The 16,620-nt window shown below is 46.7% G+C and overlaps 1 protein-coding gene across 3 annotated transcripts in view; it reads right to left on the bottom strand.

Moving 5' to 3' along the window:
• DERA (deoxyribose-phosphate aldolase) overlaps positions 1-16,620 on the bottom strand; it is a 79,388-nt gene that overhangs the window by 58,300 nt on the left and 4,468 nt on the right. For all 3 annotated transcript variants that reach the window (XM_068141882.1, XM_068141883.1, XM_068141884.1), the window contains exons 2-4: positions 9,535-9,632; positions 4,320-4,467; positions 149-244 (exon numbers count right to left, since the gene is read on the bottom strand). In XM_068141882.1, coding sequence (XP_067997983.1) covers positions 149-244; positions 4,320-4,467; positions 9,535-9,632 — 342 coding nt within the window. The remainder of the gene's footprint in view (positions 1-148; positions 245-4,319; positions 4,468-9,534; positions 9,633-16,620) is intronic.

Below are 16,620 nucleotides of genomic sequence, written 5' to 3'. Positions count from 1 at the left end.
TATACCAGAAGCAAACCCCTCCCTCCATCTCCTTCCTCCCACCTGCTGCCTCCTCTCTTTATTCTCTCTGATGGGAAAAAAAAAATCAAGTCCAAACTGCTGGTTTTTTCTCAATATTTTATAGCAACCAAGTATTTAATTGACTCACCTGAAGCTACTGGTATGTTACAACCAGCAGCCTTTAAGGCATTCACAGCGTCGGTGACTCTGGCAGGATATACACAAACAGCTGCCACAGTGATGCCTGCAAAAGCCACAGTTAACTTTTTTCATAGGATAGGATAGGATAGGATAGGATAGGATAGGACAGGACAGGACAGGACAGGACAGAACAGAACAGAATAGAATAGAGGGACCTCGACAGGCTGGACAGATGGGCAGAGTCCAAGGGCATGAGATTGAACACATCCAAGTGCCAGGTTCTGCACATTGGCCACAACAACCCCATGCAGAGCTACAGGCTGGGGTCAGAGTGGCTGGAGAGCAGCCAGGCAGAGAGGGACCTGGGGGTACTGGTTGACAGCAGGCTGAACATGAGCCAGCAGTGTGCCCAGGCAGCCAAGAGGGCCAATGGCATCCTGGCCTGCATCAGGAAGAGTGTGGCCAGCAGGAGCAGGGAGGTCATTCTGCCCCTGTACACTGCACTGGTTAGGCCACACCTTGAGTACTGTGTCCAGTTCTGGGCCCCTCAGTTTAGAAAAGAGGTTGACTTGCTGGAACGAGTCCAGAGAAGAACAACAAAGTTGGTGAGGGGCTTGAACACAAGCCCTGTGAGGAGAGGCTGAGGGAGCTGGGGTTGCTCAGCCTGGAGAAGAGGAGACTCAGGGGTGACCTTATCACTCTCTACAACTACCTGAAGGGAGGTTGTAGACAGGCGGATGATGGTCTCTTCTCCCAGGCAACCAGTACCAGAACAAGAGGACACAGTCTCAGGCTGCACCAGGGGAGGTTCAGGCTGGATGTTAGGAAGAAGTTCTATACAGAAAGAGTGATTGCCCATTGGAATGGGCTGCCCAGGGAGGTGGTGGAGTCGCCGTCATTGGAGGTGTTCAGGAGGAGACTTGATGGGGTGCTTGGTGCCATGGGTTAGCTGTTTGGGTGGGTTGGATTGGTTGATGGGTTGGACGTGATGATCTTGAAGATCTCTTCCAACCTGGTTTGGTTTATTCTAATAAAGTTTATTCTAAAGATACTGAGGATCTTTTTGTCTCCAAGAATAGAATAGAATAGAATAGAATAGAATAGAATAGAATAGAATAGAATAGAATAGAATAGAATAGAATAGAATAGAATAGAATAGAATAGAATAGAATAGAATAGAATAGAATAGAATAGAATAGAATAGAATAGAATAGAATAGAATAGAATATTCTAGATTCCCACCTTCTAGAGTGCAATCCATACTGCAAGCATGTGTACACTGATTTTATTCCCCCCTCCTGCATTCTCACAAGGACCTTAAACACCTAAACTATGATATTTCAGTTGTATTTCCTCAAACATTTCAGGGAATTTTCTATACTGCTACCTCCCTTGTGTTCCTTCATCTGACCTTGGGAGCAAGTTTACATCAGCAGGAGTTAAAACACAAAGATTTCTAGCAACAGATTTACTGTTTAATGCCAACAGGTACAGTTATGACATGCTTAGTCATCAGAGTACTGTGAGAGAAACCACACTGCCAAGATCTGTCCTTACTTCTTGAGGCAGGCTGAGCCCAGCAGCAACTGAGCAGTCTTTATGTTAATGCAATCCTACTGCACTCCAAGTTAAAACGCTGCTATTCTCTCCAAGTCTCAGATAATTGACCTCATATTTAATACTTCAACTATCTGAAGAGTCCATAAATCCAAGTTCTAAAAATATGAAAAAGAAAGATTAATCTTTGATATTTTATGTGTCCAGCTTAAAACCAGAGGCCTGATTCCCCTTTGGTTCTACCTGGTATGACTTCAATCACTGCACCAATGTCCACCGAAAACTGAAGTATTTCACCAGTAAAAGCATGCCCCAAATGTCACTGGGATTATTTCTGTTAGGTCATCATAAGGCCAACATGACAGGACAAAAGTCAAATAGGACTCACTGAGATGTCAGTGACTGCAACTGGAAGAACCCAGAAATGCTGCTTGGGAACAAAGAAGTTTTGTTTATAGTTCATAGAATCATAGAATCAATAAAGTTGGAAGAGACCTCAAAGATCACCAAGTCCAACCTGTCACCCAACACCTCATGACTACTAAACCATGGCACCAAGTGCCACGTCCAATCCCCTCTTGAACACCTCCAGGAATGGTGACTTCACCACCTCCCTGGGCAGCGCATTCCAATGGGCAGTCACTCTCTCTGTGAAGAACTTTCTCCTCACTTCCAGCCTAAAACTCCCTTGCCACAGCTTGAGATTGTCCTCTTGTTCTGGTGCTGGTTGCCTGGGAGATGAGACCAGCCATGACCTGGCTACAACCTCTCTTCAGGTAGTTGTAGACAGCAAGAAGGTCTGCCCTGAGCCTCCTCTTCTCCAGGCTAAGTAACCCCAGCTCCCTCAGTCTCTCCTCACAGGGCTGTGCTCCAGACCCCTCCCCAGCCTCGTTGCCCTTCTCCGGACACGTTCAAGAGTCTCAATGTCCTTCTTAAATTGAGGGGCCCAGAATTGGACACAGGACTCAAGGTGTGGCCTAACCAGTGCAGTGTACAGGGGCACAATGACTTCCCTGCTCCTGCTGGCCACACTGTTCCTGATGCAGGCCAGGATGCCATTGGCCCTCTTGGCCACCTGGGCACACTGCTGGCTCATGTTCAGCCTGCTGTCAACCAGCACCCCCAGGTCCCTCTCTGCCTGGCCGCACTCCAGCCACTCTGACCCCAGCCTGTAGCACTGCACGGCGTTGTTGTGGCCAAAGTGCAGCACCTGGCACTTGGACTTGTTGAATGTTATCATGTTGGACTCTGCCCATCTCTCCAGCCTGTCAAGGTCCCTCTGCAGAGCCCTTCTACCCTCTAATCGATCAACGTAGTTATATCAACAGTCTCAAGATGGAGTCTGCTTCAGTAATGTCAGTGAAGGTTTTACCACCTGTTTTTCAGGGCTCTCTTCTGCCCCATCAACTCTGTTGCCTTAGCTGGGAACCCTAGTATCATAGTATCATAGTATCATAGTATCAGTCAAGGTTGGAAGGGACCACAAGGATCATCCAGTTCCAACCCCGCTGCCATGGGCAGGGACACCCCACACTAGATCAGGCTGGACAGAGCCTCATCCAGCCTGGCCTTAAACACCCCCAGGGACGGGGCCTCAACCACCTCCCTGGACAACCCATTCCAGGGCTTCACCACTCTCATGGTGAAGAACCTCCTCCTCACATCCAGCCTGAATCTCCCCACCTCCAGCTTCATTCCATTCCCCCTAGTCCTATCACTACCTGAGATCCTGAGCAGTCCCTCCCCAGCCTTCCTGTAGGCCCCCTTCAGATACTGGAAGGCCACAATTAGGTCACCTCGGAGCCTTCTCGTCTGCAGACTGAACAGCCCCAACTCCTTCAGTCTGTGTGTGTGTTAATCATGTTAATACATCACACACACACAGCCCCATACTCACTACAGGACTAATTCCTTAAAGCAGACTGGGCTGCAAAGATGTCTGCTATCTTAAATACCAAAACAAGCAGGTAGCATGTTTTCTGAAAGAAATAAAAACATGCTTAGGGCTGTGGAATGCATCTTTACTGACAGACAAGGTGGCAGGCACAACAGTTACCTACAGAAACAGAAGTTAAGAATGAAATCCAAAGGAGCCACATGAGCACTTCTCCCTTCTGTGATCTCTCAAAGGCACCAGCAGATGAACAGAACACTCAGCTCGTGTCAGTCACATCTCAGTGGACTGTTATTAAAAGCATACACTGAGGTTACACACTTGTGGCTTCCACACCAAATTTTCTCATTAATTATCATACCTTACAGTGCTGCCCTCAGTCCATCCTTCATTTTGGCTGCCTGAAAATGGATTTTTTTTTCTCCATGTATTCTCACAGTAACTCAAAGGAGCAGATATTTTGCAGTTAGGACAGTTCTTTCAATAAGACAATGTAGGACCTAGTTTGTTCTCTCTGCAGTGCTGCCCCACTATAACTGCTTCCATCACAGGAAGAAAAGGCCATTTTTTCACCTTTCTGAAAACTGAAAAACTCAGGAGGAAACATAGATGGTGTAGGGTGATAGGTTGGACTTGATGATCTCAAAAGTCTTTTCCAACCTGGTTAATTTTATTCTAGTCTATAAACATTTTCTCTGCAAAATACACACCCCGAAAGCTGTCATACCTTTATCGTGCATGTCCAAGGCTTTCAGCAGATCCTCTCTGATGGGATGCTTTGCTTTAAAACACAGTCTGTGAACATTTGAAGCAGTATCATCGCCTGAAAGTGTGGTAAGGTCGATGCAGGTGACAGCTTTCAGCAGCCAAGCAGCCTACCAAGGGAGTGAAACCAAGAATGTAGTAATTCAGTTTACCATTGCAAAGCCAAACTGACTTAGAAGATGCAAGAACCAGAAGCCTGGCTCTCACTCTAAACACGAGGAAACATATGGGTTGTAACATAGATGATATGAGTCAGCAGTTTGCCCATGTGGCTAAGAGAGCCATTGGCATCCTGGCTTGTATTAGAAACACAGCAGCCAGCAGGAACAGGGACACCTCCAACTAGATCAGATTGCTCAGGGCTCCATCAGCTTTCAGCTTGAATGTTGCCAGGGATGGGGCCTCAACCACACCTCCGGGCAACCTGTTCCAATATTTCACCACTCTCATTGTAAAGAGCTTCCTCCTAATGTCCAACCTAAATCTACCCTGCTCTAGATTAAAACCACAGCCCCTCATCCTATTGCTACAAGCCCTTCCCCAGCCTTCCTCTAGGACCCCTTCAGATACTGAAATGCAGCTATAAGGTCTTCCTGGAGCCATCTCTTCTCCAGGCGGAGCCATCTCTTCTCCAGGCTGAGCCACCCAATTATCTCAGTCTGTCCTCGTCAGAGAGATGCTCCAGCCCTCTGATATCTTTGTGGCCCTCCTCTGGACCTGCTCCAGCAGGTCCATATCCTTCTTGTGTTAAGGGCTGCCTAGCTGGACACAGTATTCCAAGTGAGGCCTCATCAGAGCAAACTGGCAGAATTACCTGCTGGCCATACTTCTTTTTGATGCAGCCCAGGATGCAATTTGTCTTCTGGGCTGCAAGTGGCTTCATTGGCATGTCCAGCTTCTCATCCACCAGTACCCCCAAGTCCTTTCCTGCAGGGCTTCTCTTTGTCTCATCATCCCCCAGCCTCTACTGATATTAAGGATTGCCCCAACCTCAGTGCCTTGCACTTTGCCTTACTGAACCTCTGGACATTCTCCTTAGCCCACTTCTCTAGCCTGTCTAGGTCCCTCTGTATAGCACCCCATTCTTGTCTTACCAACCACAGCACTCAGCTTGGTATCATCTGCAAACTTGTGGAGTGTGCATTCAATCTCACTGTCTGTAGCACTGATGAAGATCTGAAACTGTCAGTGAAGACAGCAAAGCTTGTTTCTGCAAGAGGGTATTACCCTGCAGATCTTAAGTTCCTTTTACACTGCAGATCTTAAGTCCTTTCCTGAACCTGCAGTAAACATTACACTGAAAGCTGCTTTGGGGTGACTGAACAGGTCTAAGCCTGACTGCTTGTCTCTAACTAATTTCTACTTTCACCCTGAAACACCTCAAAAGGGTTTCCCACTTTAAATGTTTCTAAGCTGCTTTCACTTGGATTTTTTTTTATCCTTCATTCAAGAGAATTCTTGTCTCCTCTCTTATGACATGAATCATCATGACAGAGGTAGTCAGAGAGCTCCAAGAACTGCTATGAACTTTTTTTTAAAGGGATTTTCAAATATGTGTTGTGGGAAATGGGCTTCAAATCTTGAATCTGTGCTGCTGCTCTCATTTAAACATGTAAAGGTTCAAAATCACCTCTGTGAAATAAACAGCAGGTGACTATCCTGCAAGGATAGTGTTCAAACACAGGAGAGATGCCTCTGGCATTCTTCAAATGTAAAACCTTACTTGAGCAGCTCAGTGCCTGTGTACTCCACACAGGAGAATCATAGAATTGTTAGGGGTGGAAGGGACCTCAAGGATCAGCCAGTTCCAACCCCACTGCCATGGGCAGGGACACCTCACACTACATCAGGTTGCTCAGAGCCACATCCAGCCTGGCCTTAAAATCCTCCAGGGATGGGGCTTCCACCACCTCCCTCAGCAACCTGTTCCACTGAACAGAGAGTGGAGAAGTAATAGAAATAATTATTTGTCCTACAGACATGTGGAGGGAGTGATACTAAATCCCCTTCTTCCAAATGATTCTCTGTAGTCAAAGTTCATGGCTCTCTATGCCTTTGTTCTTTACATAGTGACTTAGGTCAAATCAAAAGATTTCATTTTTACACTACTGCACCTGCACTACCTGAAGACAGCCAAGGTTATGGAAAACCTCTGGATTTTCTCACTGACACTATTTCACAGTATCACTAAGGTTGGAAGAGACCTCAAAGATCATCGAGTCCAACCTGTCACCACAGATCTCATGACTAAACCACGGCACCAAGTGCCACGTCCAATCCCCTCTTGAACACCTTCAGGGACAGTGACTCCACCACCTCCCTGGGCAGCACATTCCAATGACGAACAACTCTCTCAGTGAAGAACTTTCTCCTCACCTAGAGCCTATTTCCAAAGTCAGAGCCACTGGACTGCAAAATTTGGTATCAAGGGACTTTAAATGCCTAAGAAACTCTTGAGAAATGCTGATCTGGTCTAACTTTCTTCAGCTTATGTCCTTTTTTTTTTAATTCAATCATAACATTCAAAGCACAAACTTTCAGGTTCATGCAACAGGCAGGAAGTTTCTTTCCTCCACCTTCCAGCAAGATCTTTCAGCTACATCAAGTTATTCCCAAGCTGTCATCTGCAAGATCTCTTTGTAGACATAGCTTCAGCCACCCCAGAATAGTGGCCCAACATGCTAAAGCTCAGGGTGCCAACTATTTTGAACAGCTTTTTTAAGGACTATGTATAATTGAATTATTCTTGCTTTGTTCTATTGTGTTGCACTATTAGACTGATCCTTCACTGCCTCCTTCCTCCCACTTCCAGGTTTTCAGTTACTTTTGCAAGTAAAAGACTTGTTCAGCATGCAGAGGGAAGGAACCACACAAATTTTCTGGCAGAGCAGCTATTTAGTGCATGAAGAACCCATTTGAACTTTAGACACCAATTACAACTCCATGGCTAAGAGCTCACTGGGAGCCTTTAAGTCTGCTGCGTGGTGTTTCTCAGACCTTGCCCTTGACTGCCCAAGCATCTGCAGCCAGCTCTGCTTGCAATTCCCCTCACAGTGCTTTCAATCCTACTGCTGAGATGGTAGAAACCAGTGTTACCATGCCTCACCTACTCCACATTGCAGAAGATACTAGCTTATGTTGCTGATCTGATGGTTTAGCATGTAGAAACTGGAGAAACCAAAATGCACACCAGGCCAGTTTCTGTCAAATTGTCCAGAAGAGCAGCAACAGGAGTGCTTGAGGGTAACTGCTACACACTGTAAATGGGTGTTCAATGAATACCAGTCAGCCCTGAAGTTCATATAGAACAGAACAGAACAGAATAAAATAGAATACACTAGAGCAGGTGGGAAGAGACCTTCAAGATCATCATATCCAACCCATCAACCAATCCAATACACCTAACCAACTAACCCATGGCACCAAGCACCCCATCAAGTCTCCTCCTGAACACCTCCAATGATGGTGACTCCACCACCTCCCTGGGCAGCCCATTCTAATGGGCAATCACTCTCTCTGTATAGAACTTCTTCCTAACATCCAACCTGAACCTCCCCTGGTGCAGCCTGAGACTGTGTCCTCTTGTTCTGGTGATGGTTGCCTGGGAGAAGAGACCAACCTCCGCCTGTCTACAACCTCCCTTCAGGTAGTTGTAGAGAGCAACAAGGTCACCCCTGAGTCTCCTCCTCTCCAGGCTAAGCAACCCCAGCTCCCTCAGTCTCTCCTCATAGGGCTTGTGTTCCAAACTCCTCACCAATTTTGTTGCCCTTCTCTCGACACCTTCCAGCAAGTCAACCACCTTCCTAAACTGAGGGGCCCAGAACTGGACACAGGACTCAAGGTGTGGCCTAACCAGTGCAGTGTACAGGGGCAGAATGACCTCCCTGCTCCTGCTGGTCACACTGTTCTTGATGCAGGCCAGGATGCCATTGGCCCTCTTGGCTGCCTGGGCACACTTCAGGCTCATGTTCAGCCTACCATCCACCAGCACCCCCAGGCCCCTCTCTGCCTGGCTGCTCTCAGCCACTCTGACCCCAGCCTGTAGCACTGCATGGGGTTGTTGTGGCCAATGTGCAGAACCTGGCACTTGGATGTGTTCAATCTCATGTTGTTGGACTCTGCCCATCTGTCCAGCCTGTCGAGGTCCCTCTGCAGAGCCTCTCTACCCTCCAGCCCCCAACTTGGTGACCAACTCCTGCCCCCAGCTTGGTGTCATCAGCAAATTTACTGATGATGGACTCAATGCCCTCATCCAGATCATCAATAAAGATGTTAAAGAGCACAGGGCCCAGCACTGATCCCTGGGGCACACCACTAGTGACTGGCCACCAGCTGGATGTGGCACCATTCACCACCACTCTCTGGGCTCGGCCCTCCAGGCAGTTCCTAACCCAATGCAGTGTGCTCCCATCCAAGCCATGGGCTGACAGCTTGGCCAGGAGTTCGCTGTGGGGGACGGTGTCAAAGGCCTTGCTGAGGTCGGGGTAGACTACACCCACAGCCTGCCCCACATCCACCAGGCGGGTCACCTGAATTTGCATCACTGGCTTTAGTGACGGCTTATGTCAACCTATTTTGTATGAAGATGGACAATAACTGATCATTTACCTTATGTCAGGAGTCAAGAATTTTAGTCTTTTTAACATTAGTGGGCTCTTTCTTTTTTTTTACCCCTTTTTTTTCCCCCCCTAGTGTCATGGCCAGTTGGGATTTTTTTCAGTTTTAGCTAGGAACTAGTTAAGTAAAAGAATCACACATGTTGGGGATGCTTAAGTAAAGAAAAATCATCCAGGTAGGTCAAACCTGACAGGGACCATGATCATATCTTACAGCTTTAAATTAAAAAATAAGAAGGCAGCATGCAGAGAAGTCTGTCTGGGAAACAGAATAAATGTGGGGGGATAGTAATATACAATTTAATCCACTCATGAATAAAGATGACTTAAATTCATTTGCGGCTTTGCCACTCATGAGTTATAAGGTTTTTAACTTGTTTGGATAAACGCGTCACCTTATTCCATCCCATCATCATCAAATACAAATTATTAAAATAAGACATGGACAAGCACATCTTTTAAGTTTACATGAATCTTGAAAAAAATTCAATATTGCAGCCTGGAGAAGGAGAGTGACTGCTTTAAAAATACAGCAGCGGAATGCATAAAAAGAGCACTTACTTGCCAATTACCTTTCAGAGTTCTCCATGTTTTAATTTCTTCTGCATGCTTCACAACTGCAGGTCGATTCACATACACTTTGGAGAGCCAGCCAAGTTCTAGGGTGGGAAAGGGGGAGAAAAAAGAAAAGGCTCATCCAGAGAAGGGCAATGAAGTTGGTGAGGGGTTTGGAACACAAGCCCTATGAGGAAAAGACTGAGGGAGTTGGGGTTGCTTAGCCTGGAGAAGAGGAGACTCAGGGGTGACCTTATCACTCTCTACAACTACCTGAAGGGAGGTTGTAGACAGGCAGATGTTGGTCTCTTCTCCCAGGCAGCCAGCACCAGAACAAGAGAACATAATATCAAGCTGTGCCAGGGGAGGTTCAGGTTGGATGTTAGGAAGAAGTTCTATACAGAAAGAGTGATTGCCCATTGGAATGGGCTGCCCAGGGAGGTGGTGGAGTCGCCGTCATTGGAGGTGTTCAGGAGGAGACTTGATGGGGTGCTTGGTGCCATGGGTTAGTTGTTTAGGTGGGTTGGATTGGTGGATGGGTTGAACGCGATGATCTTGATGGTCTCTTCCAACCTGGTTTATTCTATTCTATTCTATTTTTGTTCTATTCTATTCTATTTTTGTGTTCTTTTAACACACAGTGTGGGACATCAGATGATACTTGCAACCCGGTTTGGAACCTCTGAAGAGCAAGTTGTGCTTTCATATTGTTGTGGTGGGTTAACGCCCAGCCTGAAAACAGGGGGTGGAGCGCTTGCGAGTGCTTTGCCCTCATTACAGGGTGTTTTCCCCCTTGGGAAACTGAGTCTGTTCCACTCCCCCCCCCCCCCCGCCCAGCTAGGGTATAAAAGGGAGGACATTGCAGCCATCAGCGCTCCTTTTTGGCTCCTGCAGCTCCCTTCCTGCTCCTCTGCCACATGGGCAGGCCTGATCCTTCTCCCTGCTGCCTCCACACCTCTTCAGAGAGAGACTGGTTTTGTATTCTTGATTTTTTTTTCCCTCCCATCCACCCTTGTTCCTTGCCCTTGTGAACCTTACCTGTTACTGTGTTTATATATATATATATATATTAAAGAAAACTCTTTACCTCTCTACTTCCAGGCCAACTCCAAATTATTGCTTGGTGGGTTTGCTCCTTCCCTTTCTGTTTTTTTTCCTCTCTGTTGGGAGGGAGGAGGGGGGGGAGCAGGGGAGAGATTCTCAGCCTTGCCCCCATCTGAGCTCTTCACTCCCAGTTAAGGCTCAAACCACTATAATTGTTTTAAGGGCTTTTGTACTTATGCCAAATCCAAAATACCATAACAGCACTCACTTCTCTTAGGGTACTGGATGGCTCACACAACCTGTTTTGTTTACCATTACAACTGAATGAACGCACTGCTGATGAGAGACACTGCACTGCCAGACCTGGACTGTGAAGTTTATGATACACATAGAATATAAAACAAGCCTCACAAAACAGCCTTCTGCCATTGCTTGCTGACTCACTTCTTGATTCCAGAACATGGTAATATTTATTCAGTCCTTTGTATGTCTGCTGGCACCCAGAATACAACAGCATTGTTTGCATGCGTGAACCTATCTTTACAGGAACCACTCCCCACATGGTGTGCATCAAGAGAAGCACAACCAGCAGGTCAAGGGAGGTGATTCTCCCCCTCTACCCCACTCTAGTGAGACCCCACCTGGAGTACTGCCTCCAGTTCTGGAGCCCCTTACAGGAAGGATCTAGACGTGCTGGAATGTGTCCAGAGAAGGGCCAAGAGGATGATCAGAGGGCTGCAGCTCCTCTCCTATGGAGGCAGACTGAGAGAGTTGGGGCCATCCAGTCTGGAGAAGGCTCTGAGGAGACCCTATTGCAGCCTTCTGGTATTTAAAAGGGGCCTTCAAGACACCTGGGGAGGGACTTTTTAGAGTGTCAGGGAGTGATAAGACTAGGGGGAATGGAACTAAACTAAACTAAACTAAACTGGGTAGATTCAGATGGGATGTTAGGAGGAAATTCTTCCCCATGAGGGTGGTGAGACACTGGAACAGGCTGCCCAGGGAGGTGGTGGAAGCCTCATGCCTAGATGTTTTTAAGGCCAGGCTGGATGTGGCTCTGAGCAACCTGCTGTAGTGTGAGGTGTCCCTGCCCATGGCAGGGAGGTCGGAAGTGGATGATCCTTGAGGTCCCTTCCAACCATAACAATTCTATGATTCTCTGGTCACCAATACCTCTGGGCAAACCCTTGCATAACAAAGCATTTGAGTTGTTATTTGTAGCAGTTTGGGCTGGGTGCCTTCTGCTATGTGGGGTGCTTCCTGTGTCCAGAGGTCCAGCGCAGTGGGCGGACACAGGAAACCAGGTATTTCCTACCATAATTCTCTGCACCACTATGAGATCTGGGGTCTGGCACTTGCCTCTTTCTTCACCTTGCTGTCACCTGGTAACTGGGGGTAGATGTCTCCCGGCCATGGGCCTGGCTAGGCCCAAGGCCATGGGGGATGGGCAGTCTCAGATCTGGCCAGCTGAGACTAGCCTAGAAGTGGCGGGGGGGGGGGGAAGAAGGAGCCCTGGGGGTCTTGGGTGTGCCCTCAAGTGGGGTTGGGATGTTCCTGGGTTTGCTTTGGGATCTCTTTTGTCACTGTGCTTCTGGCTCTCTGTACACACTCACCGCTTTCCATTTAAACTTTCCATCACTTTTGCAAACCGTTTGTTTGAGTCCATTATTTCTGCCCGTGGTGGGGAGGGGGTCTGCCTCAACCCTTCTAGAGATAATTTTGCTGGAGCACCTCTCCTACAAGAACAGGCTGAGAGAGTTGGGGTTTTTCAGCCTGGAAAAGAGAATGTCCTGGGGAGATCTATTAGCAGCCTTCCAGTACCTTAAGCAGGCCTACAAGAAGGTTGCAGAAGGACTGTTTATAAAGGCTTGCAGAGGAAACGATCTGAAATTAGAGAAGAGCAGATTTAGATTGGATGTTAGAAGGAAGTTCTTTACCATGAGGATGGTGGAACACTGAAACAGGTTACCCAGGAAGGTAATTGAGATCCCCACCCTTGGATATATTCAAGGTCAGGCTTGACAGGGTTCTGAGGAACCTGATCTAGCTAAGGCCATCCCTATCTACTGCAGGGAGGTGGGACTAGGTGACCTCTGGAGATCCCTTCCAACCCAAACTTTATTTAGAATAAACTTTATTTAGAATAAACCAAACCAGGTTGGAAGAGACCTTCAAGATCATCGTGTCCAACCCATCAACCAATCCAACCCATCTAAACAACTAAACCATGGCACCAAGCACCCCATCAAGTCTCCTCCTGAACACCTCCAATGACAGCGACTCCACCACCTCCTTGGGCAGCCCATTCCAATGGGCAATCACTCTCTCTGTATAGAACTTCTTCCTAACATCCAACCTGAACCTCTCCTGGCGCAGCCTGAGACTGTGTCCTCTTGTTCTGGTGCTGGCTGCCTGGGAGAAGAGACCAACATCCACATGTCTACAACCTCCATTCAGGTAGTTGTAGAGGGTGATAAGGTCACTCCGAGTCTCCTCTTCTCCAGGCTGAGCAACCCCAGCTCCCACAGTCTCTCCTCACAGGGCGGTGTTCCAAACCCCTCAACAACTTTGTTGCCCTTCTCTGGACACCTTCCAGCAACTCAACCTCCTTCCTAAACTGAGGGGCCCAGAACTGGACACAGGACTCGAGGTGTGGCCTAACCAGTGCAATGTACAGGGGCAGAATGACCTCCCTGCTCCTGCTGGCCACACTGTTCCTGATGCAAGCCAGGATGCCATTGGCCCTCCTGGCTGCCTGGGCACACTGCAAACCATTCTATGACTCTATGACTATCTTTATTTCTGCACCTGAGACACAAATTTCCTCGAAATTTGTGAAATTGTAGGACACCAAACCCCTGTGCACAGCACAGGCAGAAAACTTTAAGAAGCCTCCAAATATTTATTGATTTTGTTTTAAATCAGAATCCCACTCTGCCTGTACAACTGTGAGACATTATGCAGCTCACTGGAGGAAATAAAATGGTGTCACACAAAAAGAAGAGAAAAAATAAAAAACCCCACATGGTGAGGAAGGACAAAAGTTCTGGTAGTACACAGCAGCAGATGGAGACTTCTGTCTAACACAGACCTTTTATTCAAGCCCACTTCCCCATTAATTAAAGCAGTGGGCAAGTGAAAACAAATATGTCTCAGCATAATTGTCTCTAAATAGACTTTCAAAGTTTGCCATGTGAGGTCTCACCAAATCTTTCAGTGTCTCTGTTCAGAACAATCACTCACAATCCCAACCTTTTTTTTTTTTTACCATTAAAAATCAGCAGAAAACTATTATTTAAAACAGAACTGACTGCCTTTGCATTCTGCTCCCCCCCAAACCCCCTCCTCCCTCAAGCTTTATGATTTAGTATCTGGCTAAGGAAAACTATATTTAATTAGGCTTATTAACCTTGCAGTGTGAACACGTCTTCTTTTCTTTTCTTTTTTTCAAGTAAGTCATCTGCTAGTCATCTGCACAGTCATGTGGCTTCAGGGATAAAAGTAATTAAAGCAGTTACACTATAGCTAATTAGCCAATATTCTGTAATCACTCTTCAAGTTTGCTTTTTTTTTTTCTCTCTCCCCTCCCCCCTCCCTCCTTCCTCTGAAGACATTTGAAAAAATGATATTCAAACTCTTAACAGGAAATTCATCTCCTCTCTCTGAAGGACACGAATCCAAAAATACCCAGCATTTCCTGGGAAAACAATAAATAAACCTACTTCATTAGTGTAATTACATAAATATCTAAGACACTTAACACATTCCTCGTAAAACAGACTCAGCTTTTCAAAAGCTTAGGGGGGGAAAAAAAATGTGTAGATGGCATCCCTTCAGATGGTGAAACAGAAAGCTCAAGAATGCCTGAGGCTGTAGTTTCACAGGCATTTTAAGGCAGCGCTGTCCCCAAAAGAAGCTGCCTCCCCAACTGGTTATTTCCTCTTCTGTGCCAGAAACAGCATGTGTACTCCTGCTCTTACCGTGAACACATGATAAAATGGGTAAGGGAAGTGATGAAAGCTGTTATTTCTGGAGACAGGAGTGAAACTGTGTCCTGAGCCTGCTGGAGTGGAGAACTGAGCTATTCAGCTGGTCACAGGGTGACCCCAGCTGGTCATGCACAGCCAAGCAAAGCCACTGAAGAGATGTAAGCTGCTTAGAGATTTGGGGGTTATTCAGTTCCTTTGAGTCAAAAGCTGTAGTTGTTTATCCATCGTACCTCTTGCTATGGACCTATTTCATTCTGAGATGGATTGATGATCTTGAAGGTCTTTTCCAACCTGGTCTGGTCTGGTCTATTCTATTCTATTCCATTCTATTCTATTCCTATTCTATTCTATTCTATTCCATTCCTATTCTATTCTATTCTATTCTATTCTATTCTATTCCACTCCACTCCACTCCACTCTCCTTACACAAGAGAAGTTTAGTCTCCAAGTCACCAGTATTCAGATACTCAAAGCAGAACACCACAGCATGAGCCCTGAACTAGAAATCAGTTCTACTATCTTGTGCCATTCATGAAATCACACAGTGTCAAATGTAGATCAAATGGAGCAGATCACTACATCCTTCAAAGAACTTTAAAAACCACTGACAAGTCTTTCCTCAGAAAGCAAGCTACAGAACAATGGGAGCCTGGCTTCCTGCAGGGACAAGTCCTCTGCTCTTCCCTCTGGTCTTCCCAGGTCCAGAGACCTCTCCTCACCCCAATAACCCATGGTCCTTATGACTGTGGAGTAAAACAGGACTTGCATAAACTCCCTAGAAAAAGATGTAATGAAAAGTCACATAATTGAGCCCCTATTACAAGAGGGATCTGGAGGTGCTGGAACATGTCCAGAGAAGGGTCACGAGGATGAGCAGAGGGCTGGAGCACCTCTCCTGTGAGGACAGACTGAAGGAGTTGGGGCTGTTCAGTCTGCAGAAGAGAAGGCTCCCAGGTGACCTCATTGTGGCCTTCCAGTATCTGAAGGGGGCTACAGGAAGGCTGGGGAAGGACTGCTCAGGATCTCAGGTAGTGATAGGACTAGGGGGAATGGAATGAAGCTGGAGGTGGGGAGATTCAGGCTGGATGTGAGGAGGAAGTTCTTCACCATGAGAGTGGTGAAGCCCTGGAATGGGTTGTCCAGGGAGGTGGTCAAGGCCCCATCCCTGGGGGTGTTTAAGACCAGGCTGGATAAGGCTCTGGCCAGCCTGATCTAGTGTGGGGTGTCCCTGCCCATGGCAGGGGGGTTGGAACTAGATGATCCTTGTGGTCCCTTCCAACCCTGAATGATACTATGATACTATGATAATTGATGAGCTGTGCCTGCTTTTTCCTCAAGGGAGGGACTAATTTGGTCACTCCACTCAGCGACTTCTTTCCAAGACATCTATCTGTCCTTCAAATGTGATTAAAAACCAGCAGATTCCAAAGGTGTTATAAAGGAACAGTGAAGAAGCAGAGGCACAGTACAAGCTATAACCAGCTATTAATATATTAGAACAGAATTACACTGTCTTGAGAAGGGATGCAACACTTCATTATCTAAATGCCACTTGCCAACAGGCTAGCTCTCACATGTAAATGGCTCAGAAATACCAACTATAATTAAAAATATCAATTGAAACATAATGAATGTATTTCTGGCCCTTCAACTAGGAGGGCTGAGCAACACAGATAAGATTTTTTTTCCTTTTCTCAGAGTCCCAAGACCAGGCTTTGCAAAAGACCTGTAACTATTCACTTCTCAGAATGCAGACGTACGAATACACACATACCTAGACAGAGGTAAAAACTATATAATCACAGAATGATTTGGGTTGGAAGATGTCTAAAGGTCATTTGTCCAACATCTTGTGCTCAGAGGGCCAGCTCTGAGCTCAGACCACGCTGCTGAGGGTTTTGTTCCGTTGGGGTTTGAGAGTACCCAAGGATGGAGACTTCCTGGGCAACCTGTCTTATCATTTGACTGTCCTTCTTGAAGAAGTTTTTCCTTATCTCCAGTATGAAATTCTGTGTCTCAAGACAAGCCTGCTGTCTCTATGAAGAGACTTGCTCTGCTT

The sequence above is a fragment of the Melanerpes formicivorus genome, unplaced genomic scaffold (genome assembly GCF_026170545.1).
Source record: "Melanerpes formicivorus ecotype bairdi unplaced genomic scaffold, bMelFor1.0.p_v2 SCAF_8, whole genome shotgun sequence".
NCBI lineage: Eukaryota > Metazoa > Chordata > Aves > Piciformes > Picidae > Melanerpes > Melanerpes formicivorus.
Note: the sequence above shows the minus strand (reverse complement) of the source record. Positions and strands in the feature narration are given on the sequence as shown.